Genomic DNA, 15210 nt, shown 5'->3' with positions numbered 1-15210 from the left:
AAATTTCTAGGAGCCTGAATATTGATACCTGCTCCGGCTACAAATCTTCACTTCTCAAATCAGCAGCTGATTAATGTCAAGACTTCCTATTTTCAGATGGATTTTTCTATAATTAAAACGCAAATCCTGAACAACAGGCGTACTTTTCGTACGCCATTCAAAGTGACAAGTATGTGCTTCAGCCCACAAAAAGATCTCATCGCTCTTGGCTCAAAAACAGGTGACGTTATGGTCAAAAGAACGTCGTGGAAAATGATTTGGAAGGTGCTAAGCCTAACTGTGAATTCAAAAACCTTTGAACTAAAATTTTAGACAAACGTGAGCATGGTTCCCGCTGTAGGAACAGAATGCAAAACGGACAGTCCAGTCACAGCAATGCATTTCTCTCCAGATGGGCGGTTTATTGCTGCAGCAACAAATAAGGGAATTTTACATCTCCTGGATGTTGAAACTGGAAAGATTCGATATTCTGTCAAGTAAGGATTCTAGTTTGAGATATCAGAGACATGCAAAGTAATTACAGAGCTTCCTCTGATAGTATTGTAAAACTACAGTGGGATCGTGTTCGAGATAAGTCATTTGCCAATCACAAAGAAGAAAAAGTGGAAGCAGAAGAATCTCAGACGAAAGAGAAATGTAAGTTGTGTAAACTGAGAGAAACCAAGTTTATTCGGAAAATAATCATTGTTTGTTTGTATTCTTGTACGAATAGAACCCTTCCTTAGTTTTTCTGCCGAGTTTTCCCTCGGCAACAAGTGCATCGAGCAGTGGACTCGCTGCAAATGCTGGATTGTCCGGGTACTTAGCTGCCCACCCATCCATGATGAATTTACACGTATCAAGACCAACGTAATCAGCCAACTCGAAAGGTCCCATTGGATGACTTGCTCCTAGTTTCATCGCCGCATCAATGTCCTAAAAACAGAAAATTTTCGTACGTACACATTATAATTCACTTAATACCGTCATTGATGCATCCTCCCTCTCGTACATCTTGATAGCTTGGAACAGATACGGAATTAGCAAACGATTCACGATAAATCCTGGACTGTCTTTGCAGGCAACTGTAGTTTTTCCGATTGCTGTTCCATATTTGATTAGAGTGGCAAACGTTTCATCAGACGTGTGATCCGAGCGAATAACCTCGAGTAGTTTCATAACAGGGACTGGATTGAAAAAATGAAGACCACCGAACCGAGTTTTATCATCGAGGCCCTTAGCAATATCCTCGAGAGACAATGAAGACGTATTGGTTGTAAGAATGGCATCTTTCTTAGCCGACTGTTCGATTTGAGCGAAAAGACCACGCTTCAATTCGATATTTTCGATCGCTGCTTCGATAACTAAATCGGCATCAGTAACTGCTGTTGAAACATTTGTGCTGGTTTTGATACGAGACATTGTCAGTGTAACATAATCTGCCTTTTCCTGCAAGTTAAATTAAAAAATGATTCACATTTAATCAATTTTTTCAACCTTATCACTTCCGTTCTGTTTCTTTGCAATTCTTGTTAAGCTTTTGTTAATTGATTTCATCGCTTTGTCCAGCGAATCTTGTTTAACATCGGACAAAACCACATTGAGTCCGCTGCTTGCTGAAACTTGCGCGATTCCAGAACCCATGAGACCAGATCCAACAATTGCCACGTTTCTAATGTTTTGAATGGCGCACTTTGTTGTGAACATCATCTGAAAATAATTCTATTTTACAGATCATGATACAGTGGAAGCAGCTGTTCGAGTGGCTCAATCAATTCCTGATATCACTCGAGAGGAGATTGGATTTGTATATCAACGTTTGGATGAGGTAATAATTTACCTTGAAGAGAAGATAGACGTTTCCTAAAAGTGAATATTGAGAAATAAGTAATTGGAAGTGAAAAAAGTTCCGAAAAACTCAACTGCAACGTTGAAATTTACGTGGCTACATATTCGCCACGCCGATTAAAAAAAAGTATTTTTTCTATCGTTTTTTTCAGGATGGGTCTGCTTTCAAACACGATGATACCCAGAAAGAAAATCTGGAACGAACGTACATCTCGGAAGAAGTATTCTATGAATCTCTTCGTGATACTATTTTACTCGTCACACTCGATTCATTCGTTCCGAAAATTGTTGTTCTTATTGCCGGTGTACTTCCTTTTATGGAAATCGATGTGGAGAGTGTGATCAGAGAATTCCAACAAGAATGTGTTATTGGTTATGACTCCGCCCACTATAGTTCAGCATTCAATGGAATTTCATTCATTGTCACTACTATGGGACCGTATTTGGATTGTAAGCATAAGAAACAAGAGCCACCTATCATTGATCCAAACCGTCCGGGACAAACAGTACAAACTCTTATGTTCACTGTAAAATTGGATCTTGAACCATCACTTTGGGAAGTCGCATTTCGATACATTCGACTCCAATTCGGTTACAACTTGTACAGTATCTCTCTTGATACTACGAAACGAAACTGGAAAAATCAAATCGCTGATCTCCATGCTCTCTTTGATACTAAGACCAAAAATGTGCGAATTGGCGACGTTCTACTTGAAATGCTTCTTTCCGGATCGACTGATTCAGCTGGTGAAGCATTTCTAGAGAGGGGACTCGGCACTGACGGACTGGATGCTATCAAAAACTTTGCTTCAAAGCACTTGCCGTGAGTTTCTTTTAACACAAAATGTTCTCATTACAATTTTTCTTTAGAGAAGTATGTCGTCTCGCTCGTGGTCAACTCGCTTCTGCTTCCCGAAACCTCTGCTTTCAGCGTTGTGAATTTCAAACAGCTATGAGTAGATATCTGACGTATATTCAAGTGAGAGATGATGATAATTTCCTTTACGGAGACAAAATGCCAAAATTAATATCGAAATCTAGCGCCTGGTTGATTTCTCTAGAAGAACATATCAACATGTTGGATTTGAAAACTCGGCAGCTCGGATTGCAGTGCTTAACCATGATGCAGGAACTAAATCATCTCACTAAATGGATCTCATTAACAAAACCATTTGCAAAAACAATGAAAGTCAATTCACTCATGAAAATTAAACGAATGGATATCGCAAAAATTCTTCTCGTAAGTCTTTCTCCAATAATTCAATAAACTTAATTTTTCAGTATGTTGTGAGGAACTTCATTCCCGATAAACAAGAAGCTAACAAGATTGAAAAGAAATTGTTCCATTTAAAGGATCTCATTGAAGAATTAAAGGTGAAAGACCAAGAGAAGAATTTTGATGAGCTGGCATATCTTGATAAACTTGAAGATGTCGCTCGACGAGAGAGGAAGAAGGTTGTAGGCAAGTAAGTGAATCGAATGTTCTTGCTGAAATACTTGAGAATAGTAATTTTACATCGTAGTAGGGTATTTCGTTCAAGCCAGACCAGTTATTTCTTTATAGGTTAAAACCCCCATTCAATTTTGACGCTTTATCCGATGAAAACGATGATGTTGCATTGAAACTGGATGAGGATGAGAAGGTAGAGCCACAGGAAGAGCCGGGGCCGGTTCCGATGGATACAACACAACCAGCTGAAGAAGAAGAACAACCTCCATGCGACTTGGATAGAGTTGGATCATTTTTCGAGAATGAATTATCTGAGAAGGCGTTAGAAGTTCTTCCAAAATGTAATGAAAAGCATGATAAAGTTCTCCATGGGAGAGCAAAACGAATGAATTCGAAAGAAGTTCAGAAAATAGGAATTCTGAAGGTCCTAACTGATTTGGCTGATCTTCTTCGTTCTCCGTTAAAATTGAATTGTGATGAGACTGGAAATCCGAGAAAGCCAGAAGTGGTAAGAACAACAAAGTCTTCGCATAATTTACTTTAATGTTCTTCAGCTTTTCGTCTACGAACTGAACTCGGAACCAAAACATCAAGGATACAGTGATATTAAAATCAGCGATGTGACTCCGTCCTACTTCGAACAACACAAATTCAATGAGATTTCTGGATTGGGAAGAGCAATTCAAGTTTCGGTAATTGAGAGTAAAAGACTCAACTCTGTAGTTATTGTTCCTAATGATGACGTCACTGTTGAGTTGGAAACTCAGTTGGATGAACATGTTGTAGCGATGAGTCGTCATTACTCATTTGAGGTTATTAAATTCAGAATCTTTTAGTTTTAATATATAATATTCCAGACTCTCGATGTGCATGTGAACTCAGATTCTGCAGAGAATCAACCACCATCATCTCCAGAAGAGGATGCAATGGAAATTGATGAGAACGAGTTGAGAATTGATGTGAATGTAGATCCAATGGTAGGTATTTCAAACAACTTCAATCTCAAAAGTTTTTTTTCAGCAGGCACAGTACGACACGCTCACAGAATACACTCAGATACATCCACTTCGTCATGGAGGACTGGTCATTCTGGTACTGTTCTTCGTATTAATAAAATATTTTAAAACCATTCTTCAGGGAAAATTCAAATCCAACCAAGAAGGAACCGGTTCGCTCACTCGCATGATGAAATCAGTATCCTTTTATCCTCATCAAGTCAGCAATCAAAAAGATGTGTTCGCTGTAAATGATCAGAATGATGGAAAAACAGAAGTTTCAATTGAATTATTGGTTATTCATCCAACAACTCAATTGACTGCTTTTCTTCATGATGAAGGAGGAAAAATCACCATGGGTGATTTGAAACCAGAAATTCGAGTAGTCGAAGAAGAGGAAGATGATTCCAAAAAAGGGCAGAAGAAGACGTTCCGAGAGTATCAACGACGTCGAGAACGTTATCGTGAAGATCATGGAGTTCTAAATGTAAATGATGTTCAATATGATGTTCTTGTTCAAGAAGCAATGGACAGTGGTCGCCACTTGACTGATGATGACGACGATGATGTAGACGACAACGAGTGATATTCTTTTACTTTCTTTTACTTTTTCATAATTACTTTTTTCTTAACATATTTTCACGATATTGCAACTCTTCCCCTGTATTCTGTATCCGAATCTCACTTCTTTCTTCATCCCGTTAATTTTATTCTTCCCTCGACGTTCTCATGTGTTTATGCGGGCATCCATAAATGATTGACGTGTTTTTGTCAGAAGTTCATATGTGCTCGGACATGATATAATTGAAGCGGAAGTGTCTGAATGTGTGATGTGAATCGGAAGAACGTACGAGTGGGAGTTGTACGGTTGAGGATGTGTTATGATGTAAGGTCAGTTAGTTCAACTTCTTCCTGTTGATCATTATTTATGAGAAGTCATGCGACACTTTCTTCTTATTGAATTTCAAAAAAAGAAAAATGAAGTGAAAATAGGTGATTAGTGATCACAAAGTATGACGTGTTTCGCATTGAAATAGGTCAAAATGAGACAATTGATCTATTTGGGCGATCAGCGAAAGCAGAGATTTTCTTTTTTGTATCCAAAAAGTCGGAAGATTTTGACGTGGAAAATCTGATTCCGTAGGAGATCAACTCAATACATCATGATCCAAACTTCCCTCAGACAGAAGCTTGCAGAAGACGTTCTTCCATATGACGTTGACGATTTTCTTTCTGAAAATCTAACAACGGCATTCTTTAGAAAACGTGGTGATCAAACGGGTAAATATTAGATTATGTTTAAGGACTTAAGATGTATTTTACTTAGAAAGAACACAGAACTTGTGACTTGTGACCAGGTTTCTTTTTCTGAGAAGATTAACATTCATTTTAGAATTATAGAGAACAATGAAGGGAGAGATCAAATGACGTTTTTAGGTAATCTTGGTTGGACAAACATCTGGAATAAGAGATCTGATTGAGAGAGAGATAGGAGTCAATTTTGTAACTACAGTACTCTTTTGATTGCGATTTTTTCAGTTTTATCGAACATTGGTTAGCTGGGAGCAAGGCTGTCGCACGGCCGGCCGCGGCCCTCGGCCTTTAGGGCCGCCGAGGCCGCGGATGAACCAAATAGGCTGAATTTTTGTACATCGACTAATCTTTTGGTCCTCTACAAGGCCGCCTGAAGAAGCGAAAATTTTCCATGGCTGGGAACTGAGATATAGAATCGGCCCACGGCCTTTTTGACAGCCTTGGCTGGGAGAGTATGAGACTGAACATTCGAGAAATAATTCAAATTTTCAAGGCTATTCAAAAGAAATCTAATGGTTTACTTTGATAGTCAACAGCTTTTTGTGCGGATTCTCCTCGAAGAGTTACAGCTCCGAAAATCAAGTTTTTCTTTGAGTCGAACCATTTTCGTGCAGAATAAGGAGACGTGGAAGCACCAATTAGCGCTAATTCTTTATTGAGAACCTAAAATGCCACTTTTTGAACGATACTGTAGCTTTATCGATACCGACTTTCCTGTGAAAAAGCCTTGATCTGTGTTAGCATTGGAAGCTTTCACCAGAGTTTATCTCAATTGAACAGAAAAAACTTTATTTCAATTAGTACTTACAATCGCAATTTTCTTGGACCTCTCAAGGCAGGTCTCAGAAGTTGTCAACTACGAAAAAAGGAATTCTGAATTTCTTCAACTTGCTCTATAAAATTAAGGATCATGTAACAATCCGAGAGTCTCTGATACACACTCAAAGTAAGTCTGGAAAACTTAAAGAACAAGCCGTACACATCTCTTCAGATTCATCTTGAAACCCCCATCTATCTTTATATCAATGTTCTTGAACACTGATCATCCCGTATATTTGTAATTTCTCCTTCCACCCACAACACACAGTCACAACCACATCAAAACTCATAAGTCAGAAGCCATTTGTTCTGAATCATTTCTTCATTAACTGTCTTGTTTTCTCCCGAGATTTTCTTATTTTTCAAGCAACACCAGGCACGTATTTCTGAATGAAAACGTAAATGATTTGATGACTGGAGGACAGGAAATACAAATAATCTTAGTCTTAAGATTCGACGGAAATAAGACGTTAACATGTTTTTATGGAAACTTGTTCAACTCATTTCGTATAGAATATTCTCCCCCAGAAATAGGAAATATCTTGATTTTAGTCTTCAATCTTCGCAGCCATAAATTTGCAAATTTGCAAAATATGCCCATTTTCGGAAGACTTATTCGCATTGAAACCCTTCGAAAATGAGTGAAATTTTTGAAAATGAAGTGAAATCATTTGAATTATTATAATTCAACTTGATATTTTTAAGATCATTTCTCCCAGATAATACGGAAATGTTATCTGGTGGGCGTACTCTGCTTCGTGGGTGTCTGCTCTCGAGAAATCGAAATTTCCGTTTTGAACGAGATAAAGACATCACTTTTCAGAAGATGCCATGGAATTAATTCAGGTGATTCCATAGAAAGATCTTGGGAAAACGATCTACTGGGTTTTTGATGGCAATTTGGAGTTCTCGTATTCTTAGAATATCTCATGGACTGCCCTTATTTGGTTAGAAAGTTTTGAAAAGTACTGTGGATTACTGTAGCTCCCTATCAATTAGATCTCACAAGAGATGACAGGGGGAAATCGTACCACCCAGATAGCTGTGTTACTCAATTCGATTTCTCTCATTCTCTTAGGAAAAAGACCACGCACAGTCGCCATTTTTGTTTTCCAGTCTGGATCATTTCGTATTTTTTGTTTTTCCCACCGAGTTCCATCAAGAAATAATCATTTTCTTTTGAGAAATTACATAGAATTAACGAGATTTCGAAATGTTATAAGCAAGAGACATTTGAATGTACCGGTCTGTCTGGAAAACAATTTTCTGATAAAACTATATTTGGAGTTTCAGCATTTGAAAATGTTTTGTGAAACTCACTAGCAGGAAAACAAGAGTGACTGTATATTTTAAGATGCTTCAAATTATAAATGGCTGATTCAAAATACAATGTTTTCGAGTGAAAACCTAAATAAGGTTTTTATCCGCACTATAAAAAAAATAGATTGTTCACATGGTTCCTGTTTCTACAAATGTTATCGGATCTAAAAACAGAATACAGGTTTAAAAAACTGCTAATTTCCAGCTATCTATTTATATACTTTTCAGCCTTAAACTTCACTTGGGATCTGTCTTTGATGGGTTATTTGAAAGAAACTTCGAAATTTTGCTAAGGTTTACACATTATCAGTCCCCATACTTTCACAATTTTCAAGAAAAACTATATACCAGAGATCAAGATAAAAACTAATTTACCAAAACCCAAACCATGGAAAATGAAAATGAAAAGTCACCCGAAGAAACAATAATCAAATTGGTTTACAATAAAGGTTTTGATTGGTTGTGTGTTGATACATGACACCATTTGTTTATTGGCCATTAATCGAATTCTCTGAAAGCAAATCTGAAAATGTATCATGAGATTCTTGTTTAATCTTGAAAGGAAATATGATTGGAGCACTGATTAGATGTTACTGATTGAAACATCTTCCATCTGATTTCAGAGATGAAAAAAGAAAAGATTCGGAAGCGATTATGGTAGCTCTGGACTCGTAAATCATCTGAAGAAGTATATTTTTTGATGAATATCCACTTGAAAATCCAGGAGACGACGTGGTCTAGAATCTAGAAATATAAATATTGAAGCCACTTGAGCAAGCCTTCATACACTAAAATCTAAACTCAGAAAAATAAAAGATTTTCATATTTTGGTACACTTTCTTTACAACACTTCTAAAATCACAGAAAACCTTTCAAAGTAAAGAATTTCTATCAAATAACACAAATCATTCAATTAAGAAACATTTAAAAATTGACACCTGGAAATGTCTCAATATGTCTACAACCTTTTCTCTTCAATTTTCGATCTCTGAAACTAGAAAATTCTTCTTTTCTTCTTTCCAACCTAGACGCCTTTCCTTTAATTTCATAATATTTACTCCCTGATTTCTGAATTTTCCCTTTGTCCGGATAGAAGAAGTCCGTTCGTTCTTGAGAATGTGTCATATTTTATTATATTTTTTCATTAATTTTTTTGCCTTTCTCACACGAATTCTTTCTCAAATGACAGTATTATTTTGATTAAATTTTTGTGTTAGTCCCATGATATTACGAAGAAATAACAGAATAAATAGAAGCATTCCTCATGGCTCCGCCCACTTCCGTTCTTAGTAGGAGCACACTCTTTCAGTCACTTTTAGCCGTTTTCCAGCTCTTTCCAGTCGATTTGAGCAAGGATTTTTATAGAGTGGTTAGAAGAATCAGAGATCTATTATTGAATATATGAAAACAGAACCGTTTGTGGTATGGAAAGTTTTAGTGCAGTATGTTTCGGGTTGTTGAGAAATTAGTTCTGAGATATCCAAAATCAGAATTCAAACCTTGTCTGATTTCAAGACGACTGTAAGAGATGGCTCCTAGTCATTCTGAAAAAGAAATTTCTGAAGCGAAGAGATTTGGAAATCGTCAAACGTTAGGATTCCATGATGCCGTCATCTAGAATCTTTCATTTTTTTACATTTGATTTTTGTTTTTTAAATTTCATCCGAGGAGACCGTGTTCAGAAGAAAATCTCCAGAATCCTACTTGTACTAAAACTACATTTCATTTTGCTTAAATGTATCCGTATAGTGTAAGGTGTACATTTAGGCCTATAGTGGGTGCGGTCAATACAATTCTTCCGGAGCTCAGTCCCATCTCAAAGCTTTATGAGCACTACCTATTTCTCCATTCTTCCACACTTTGCTCCTGTCTAGTTCTCTCCTTTCCAAGCCCCGCCCACCGTCCATCCCTCCTTGAAAAGGAGCCTGAAGCTATAAGAGCCGGAAGCCATCTCATCTTTCTCTCCAGTTTTTACTTAATTTCCAGCAGATTTTGTTAGAGTTGTTGTAGCTTCCTGCTATAAGTGATCGCTTCGCTGTAGACTGAAAACGTCAACCACTCCAATAAAAAAGATGCAAAAAGGTGTACCACGCATTGAGAATTTTTTCCGAGTATGAATTCCAAATGTGTTAAAAACGACACAAAAATAGAGAATTCCTTCCGTTTGCATGTAAGAAAATGTTTACTTTGATCCCTGAAGAGTCATCACTTTTTACATGCATTCATTAGGGTTATTTACTACAGTTTGAACATTGTAAATACTTGATTGAAGAGATCAGAAAGTAGAATGTTTTCAGTGATCTTTGCCTTGTAGAACTCAACGGTTTCCTATGAAGGAATCGAGCTGGTAACCGATTACACGACGGTACAAACCGATCGAAGATGTTTCTGAATACTTAGCCTAGTGAGAACCTGGAACACCTCTTTCTTACGATGCTCATTCTCTAATATGATTGAAAGTCTTGCCAACCTTGCATAACCTTAAAAAACAGTTTTCAGCTAGCTGTAGCCACTAATACTTTCCATTTTCCAAAGATCCTTTACTACACTTTAGTGCATTATCTGCCCCCAATTAAAGTTGCAGAAATAGCTTTTAAAGATACCAGTCGTTATACGTTCCCATTATTCTCTTCTAATTTGACTAACCCAATTCCACTTCCTCTTCTCCTTTTCTCCATTCTTTTTCTTATTCTCGCCTTCTGAACCGATAGGCAAGATCTCTGTTTTTCCTTCTTGGAACTTTCAGAGATTCCTTTGTATTATTCCGTTTCTTATGCACATTACATCTGAATACTCTGAATATTTCTTTCTTTCGAAAGGCTGTGCAGATGGAATTTATGAGGAGTACTTTGTGTGTGGAAGAAACACCATTGAGCAAGTTTCCTTATTGAGGAAATTGTTCAATTGCACCTGCTGGAGAGGGGAAATTTCAGAAGTGGGAGGAAATTTCAGATGGTTGAATATACTTAATTGGTCTAAGTGTGTTTAAAAAAATTCTTATCCAATTGAAACATGGCATTTTAATTTTTGACTGTGAAAATTAAGAGAGAAGTAATGACGTCGTGCTAAGAATGGAGATCGGGCATCGGTAAATCAGGTCAACAATAATTTCCTCAATAAACTTGGAAGAGTAGTTCAAAGAACTACCGTAACCCATTCTCCGAATTGCTTTTGTTTTCTCTCGGGACCATAATTTATATATTTTCTTTGAACTGTTGAGAGCTCATGAGAACTCCCGATTCTCAATTTGAAATTCACAAATGAACTGAGTTCAAATAGCATGCTCAACTCTATTTTCCTTGATTTCATTTTCAATTCACCGCATATTTGAGGACATTCAACGTCAGTATTTCGCACTGATCATGATATTTTCAGTTCGTGGAGCAAAATATATTAAAGTAATGACGAAAAGGTGTGGACATAATCTTGTTAGATATAAGTTTTGACTACGTGTTCAAAACTATTTATTACTGAATTTTATCTAGATATTAGTTATATAAAAGCACAGAGTTTGTAACACATTTTTCCAGTTTTTCTTCCGGTTAACGAGAAAGAGAATTGAGTTTAGTCTAGACATTTTTGGGAAATAATATAGTTGACGGGTTCGGAACATTGTATGAACTTGTTTATTTAGACTGTGTCAAGTTAATTAGCAACTGTTAAGGTTACTGTAATCAGAGTTTCTTCTTCGATTCACAACTTTACAAACTCACAAACTCTTTTTGGTGTGAATGACCAAATCAACATTTTCTCTGTTTAGAAGAGTCTGCACCGGAAAAAGTCAGTCTCAAAGATCTTCTGGAGCTCCAATAATTTCTGGAGATGCCTCCAAATGTAGCCAATTTCTGATGTTATCTTGTTATTCTGATTTGTAACTTATGATGTTTGATTCTCCCAAAAAATCCTCCAGCGAACTATTTACTACTAACGAGCATGGGTCCTTAACGGTTCGATAAGTCGTTAATTTATGAGTGACGTTAGCTACTGGAGTCTACCCAGACATCCGGTGGTTCCACATAATAACAATATATTTTAGGGAAGAGTTTTTCTTTTCTTCTTTTACTTTCCTTATCTGAAATTATACAGTAGACAATAATATTATTTATCAAGACTAGAGAACAAGTAACATCTTAATCCAGCCTTTTTTTTCTTCTAAAATTAGGAATAGCTTGAAAGAATACGAATACCCATTCCTGTTTATTTGTTTTACTTCTCTTTTTTATACCTCTAAAATGATCAAAAACAGAGAAAAAATGAAAAAGAAAATTTGCTTGTTTTTCAGAAATCTTGGAAATCCAATCCACCTGCAAAGATGTTGTTCCGACTGTTCCTTCTCCTTTCCTTCATCGTTTTGGTAGGTTTTCTTTTCGCTATTTTTAGGCAAGGATATTAAAATGAATTTTTTTCAGTGCCACTCAATTGTATCGGAAATCTCGCACAGATTCCTTCATAGAGATCCAGATTATGAGGGGAGAGTCTACTACGGTAAGTTTGAAGTTTGAAAAAAAAATTGGAAATTTTAATTCAGAACCACTGTACACTTCAAAAGATTTCCGTCTTGGTGGATCCTCTCAACTCTCTCCACTCTATGAAATGACCAACTCGCATCTTCTCAATTTGGCTGATCTCCTCCGAAAACGTACTGAAACCCAAACTCCTTACTGAATCCGTTCTTTTTTTAATGACTGTTCAAAATAGATATGTTTACTCTCGGACGACATCACATCGGTCAAATAAACTATTTCTCCTGTTTTCAATATTGAATTCTTCGAAATTATATTATTTATGATGATGAATAAGACGCAGAAGTGATATGGAACGAGGAAATTATATTTGAACACTTAATAGACAATTACAACACAGGTGTATATTCGGATTCTGATTAAATCATACTTGTCACGGGCCGGGCCGATTTCCGAATTTTGCGGCCCGGATGGAGTAACTTTTTTGAAACTTGCAAAAAAGCGTTCTTCTTCGTCACTACCCGATATGTTTCTTTCCGACTGATAGTGAGTTCTTCCCATAATTGCGACAGGCCGTGCCGGGCCAATGAAACATTTTTCAGTACAAACATGTTTTCAAATTTCGATTTTAAAATTTTTAAGTCGACACGTTTGGTTTTTCCCGATTGGGAAGTGTCGTCGAATCACACGCATCACTTTAACTTTGGCCAACGTGTTTGCGTATGCCCACAATTCTACGACACATCACAGACTTCGTAAATTTTATCACGGTGATTTTCTCAGAACCACTTGGTTAGATTTCTAGGCCATCACAATGGCGGCCGCGAGCAAACCCGCTCAAATGCGCCGTTGAAATTTCTAGACCCTCAACTTTGGCTTCAATTTTCTAAAAATTTAATTAAATTTCCCCCAAATCGAATTAAAATTACCCTAAAGAAAGGAATGGAGAATTTTTAACAATAAGTCTCATGCTATACTGTCTTCAGTTTCACAGTTTAATCCGCCAGTTACTTTTCTTGACATTCAATACAGTGTAAAAAATTATTCCATTTTCGAATGCGCTCTACCTGCACGTGCGAGAGAAGAGAGACGCAGAGCCAAACGAGTGCCGCAGTTGCAAAAACCGCGTGCCCAGCTTGCATCCAGACTCCGCCCATTTTATTTTCCACTGCGGCCGAAGTTTTTGAGCGCTACCTACTAGCTGGTTCCGAAAAAATCACCGTGTTTTATTTTAGTAAAAAGTTTTTTTAAAGCTTGTTTCATGGAAATTGAAACAGGGGTTTCTTGTACTTTCTTTAATTTTTTTTAGTGTCTCCTGTTTATCTAGCTAAAAATATTTTTTTGAAGAATGTCGGATTCTTCTTCATCGGACGGAGAGGACGACCAGAAGTTTCTTAAAAATCGAAAGAAAACTCTCACTAAAAGTAAGATTTTACAAATTCGCAATAAATTAAAAAGCTGTGTTTTTAGAAAAGACTCCAGAAGAAATTGAGGATAATGTAGAAGAGATCGAAGAGGAGAAGACATTTGCAGAGCTTGGAGTCTCACAGCCACTGTGTGATGCTTGTCAAAGATTGGGTTGGATGAAACCATCAAAAATTCAACAAGCTGCTCTTCCTCATGCTCTTCAAGGAAAAGATGTGATTGGTTTAGCTGAAACAGGATCCGGAAAAACAGGAGCATTCGCTATACCTGTTTTGCAATCGCTCCTTGATCATCCGCAAGCATTTTTCTGTCTGGTTCTCACACCAACTAGAGAGCTCGCATTTCAAATCGGTCAGCAGTTTGAAGCTCTTGGTTCAGGAATTGGACTGATTGCTGCTGTTATTGTTGGAGGAGTTGATATGGCTGCACAAGCAATGGCTCTCGCCAGAAGACCTCATATCATTGTAGCCACTCCAGGACGTCTTGTGGATCATCTTGAAAACACAAAAGGATTCAACTTGAAAGCACTGAAATTTTTAATCATGGACGAGGCTGATCGTATTCTCAATATGGACTTCGAAGTTGAGCTCGACAAAATTTTGAAAGTAATTCCAAAAGAGCGAAGAACGTATCTGTTCTCAGCTACAATGACTAAGAAAGTTTCAAAATTGGAACGCGCCTCTCTGCGAGATCCAGCACGTGTTTCGGTTTCCACTCGTTATAAGACTGTTGATAACCTCAAGCAACATTATATCTTCATTCCAAACAAGTACAAAGAGACCTATCTCGTTTATCTTCTCAACGAACACGCTGGAAATAGTGCTATTGTATTCTGTGCGACGTGTGCAACTGCAATGCAAATCGCCGTTATGCTACGTCAACTCGGAATGCAAGCAGTACCACTTCATGGACAAATGAGTCAGGTAAGGTTCGAAAGACCGCTTCAAGTTGGATCTCTGGTCTCCACCCTCACATTTATTTATATTCAAAGTTTGTGTTATTTTCAGGAAAAACGACTCGGATCACTGAACAAATTCAAGAGTAAAGCTCGCGATATCCTTGTGTGCACTGACGTGGCAGCTCGTGGATTGGATATTCCACATGTTGACATGGTCATCAATTATGATATGCCATCACAGTCAAAGGACTATGTTCATCGAGTTGGAAGAACTGCTCGTGCCGGAAGAAGTGGTCTAGCTATTACTGTTGTTACACAGTATGATGTAGAAGGTTATCAGAAAATTGAGGCGAATCTAGGTTTGTTTTAGAAATATGAGTCTTTTGACGGAAATTTTGTTTCTACAGGAAAGAAATTGGACGAGTACAAATGTGTGGAAAACGAAGTGATGGTTTTGGTGGAACGGACTCAAGAAGCACTAGAGAATGCAAAAGTTGAAATGAAAGAAATGGATGAAAAGAGAAAATCAGGAAAGAAGAGGAGGCAGAATGATGACTTTGGGGATACCGAGGAAAATAGCGGACGATTCAAAATGGGAATCAAGAGCATGGGTGGCGGCGGTGGTGGTGGAAAGAAGAAGAAATTCAAAAAGTGAACAGATTCCTTTTGATTCGTTGTTTTCGTTATTGTTGATTTTAT

General features: G+C 37.3%; 4 protein-coding genes across 4 annotated transcripts; 3 read left to right on the top strand and 1 right to left on the bottom strand.

Moving 5' to 3' along the window:
- Positions 1–171: 171 nt before the first annotated feature.
- On the top strand, positions 172–4858 carry GCK72_009423 (uncharacterized protein; the record flags this gene model as incomplete). The annotated part of the gene is made up of 12 exons (XM_053727376.1): positions 172–264; positions 313–476; positions 524–636; positions 1713–1807; positions 1980–2650; positions 2698–2806; positions 3109–3293; positions 3392–3785; positions 3832–4089; positions 4135–4254; positions 4298–4369; positions 4415–4858. 12 exons carry the CDS (start codon positions 172–174, stop codon positions 4856–4858), a joined length of 2718 nt encoding a protein of 905 aa, XP_053586953.1.
- GCK72_009424 (uncharacterized protein) lies at positions 682–1623 on the bottom strand (the record flags this gene model as incomplete). Its single annotated transcript, XM_003112842.2, has 3 exons — positions 682–915; positions 964–1428; positions 1477–1623. The coding sequence occupies 3 exons, from the start codon at positions 1621–1623 to the stop codon at positions 682–684; spliced, it is 846 nt and encodes a 281-aa protein (XP_003112890.2).
- A 7179-nt stretch (positions 4859–12037) lies between the features above and the next one.
- GCK72_009422 (uncharacterized protein) lies at positions 12038–12390 on the top strand (the record flags this gene model as incomplete). Its single annotated transcript, XM_003113228.1, has 3 exons — positions 12038–12079; positions 12135–12210; positions 12254–12390. The coding sequence occupies 3 exons, from the start codon at positions 12038–12040 to the stop codon at positions 12388–12390; spliced, it is 255 nt and encodes an 84-aa protein (XP_003113276.1).
- Positions 12391–13536: 1146 nt separating this feature from the next.
- On the top strand, positions 13537–15166 carry GCK72_009421 (uncharacterized protein; the record flags this gene model as incomplete). Its single annotated transcript, XM_053727375.1, has 4 exons — positions 13537–13612; positions 13659–14536; positions 14621–14870; positions 14919–15166. The coding sequence occupies 4 exons, from the start codon at positions 13537–13539 to the stop codon at positions 15164–15166; spliced, it is 1452 nt and encodes a 483-aa protein (XP_053586952.1).
- Positions 15167–15210: the final 44 nt, after the last annotated feature.

The sequence above is a fragment of the Caenorhabditis remanei genome, chromosome III, assembly GCF_010183535.1.
Source record: "Caenorhabditis remanei strain PX506 chromosome III, whole genome shotgun sequence".
In the NCBI taxonomy this organism is placed as follows: Eukaryota; Metazoa; Nematoda; class Chromadorea; order Rhabditida; family Rhabditidae; genus Caenorhabditis; species Caenorhabditis remanei.
The sequence above is the reverse complement of the archived record's forward strand: the minus strand, read 5'-3'. Positions and strand labels throughout refer to the sequence as shown.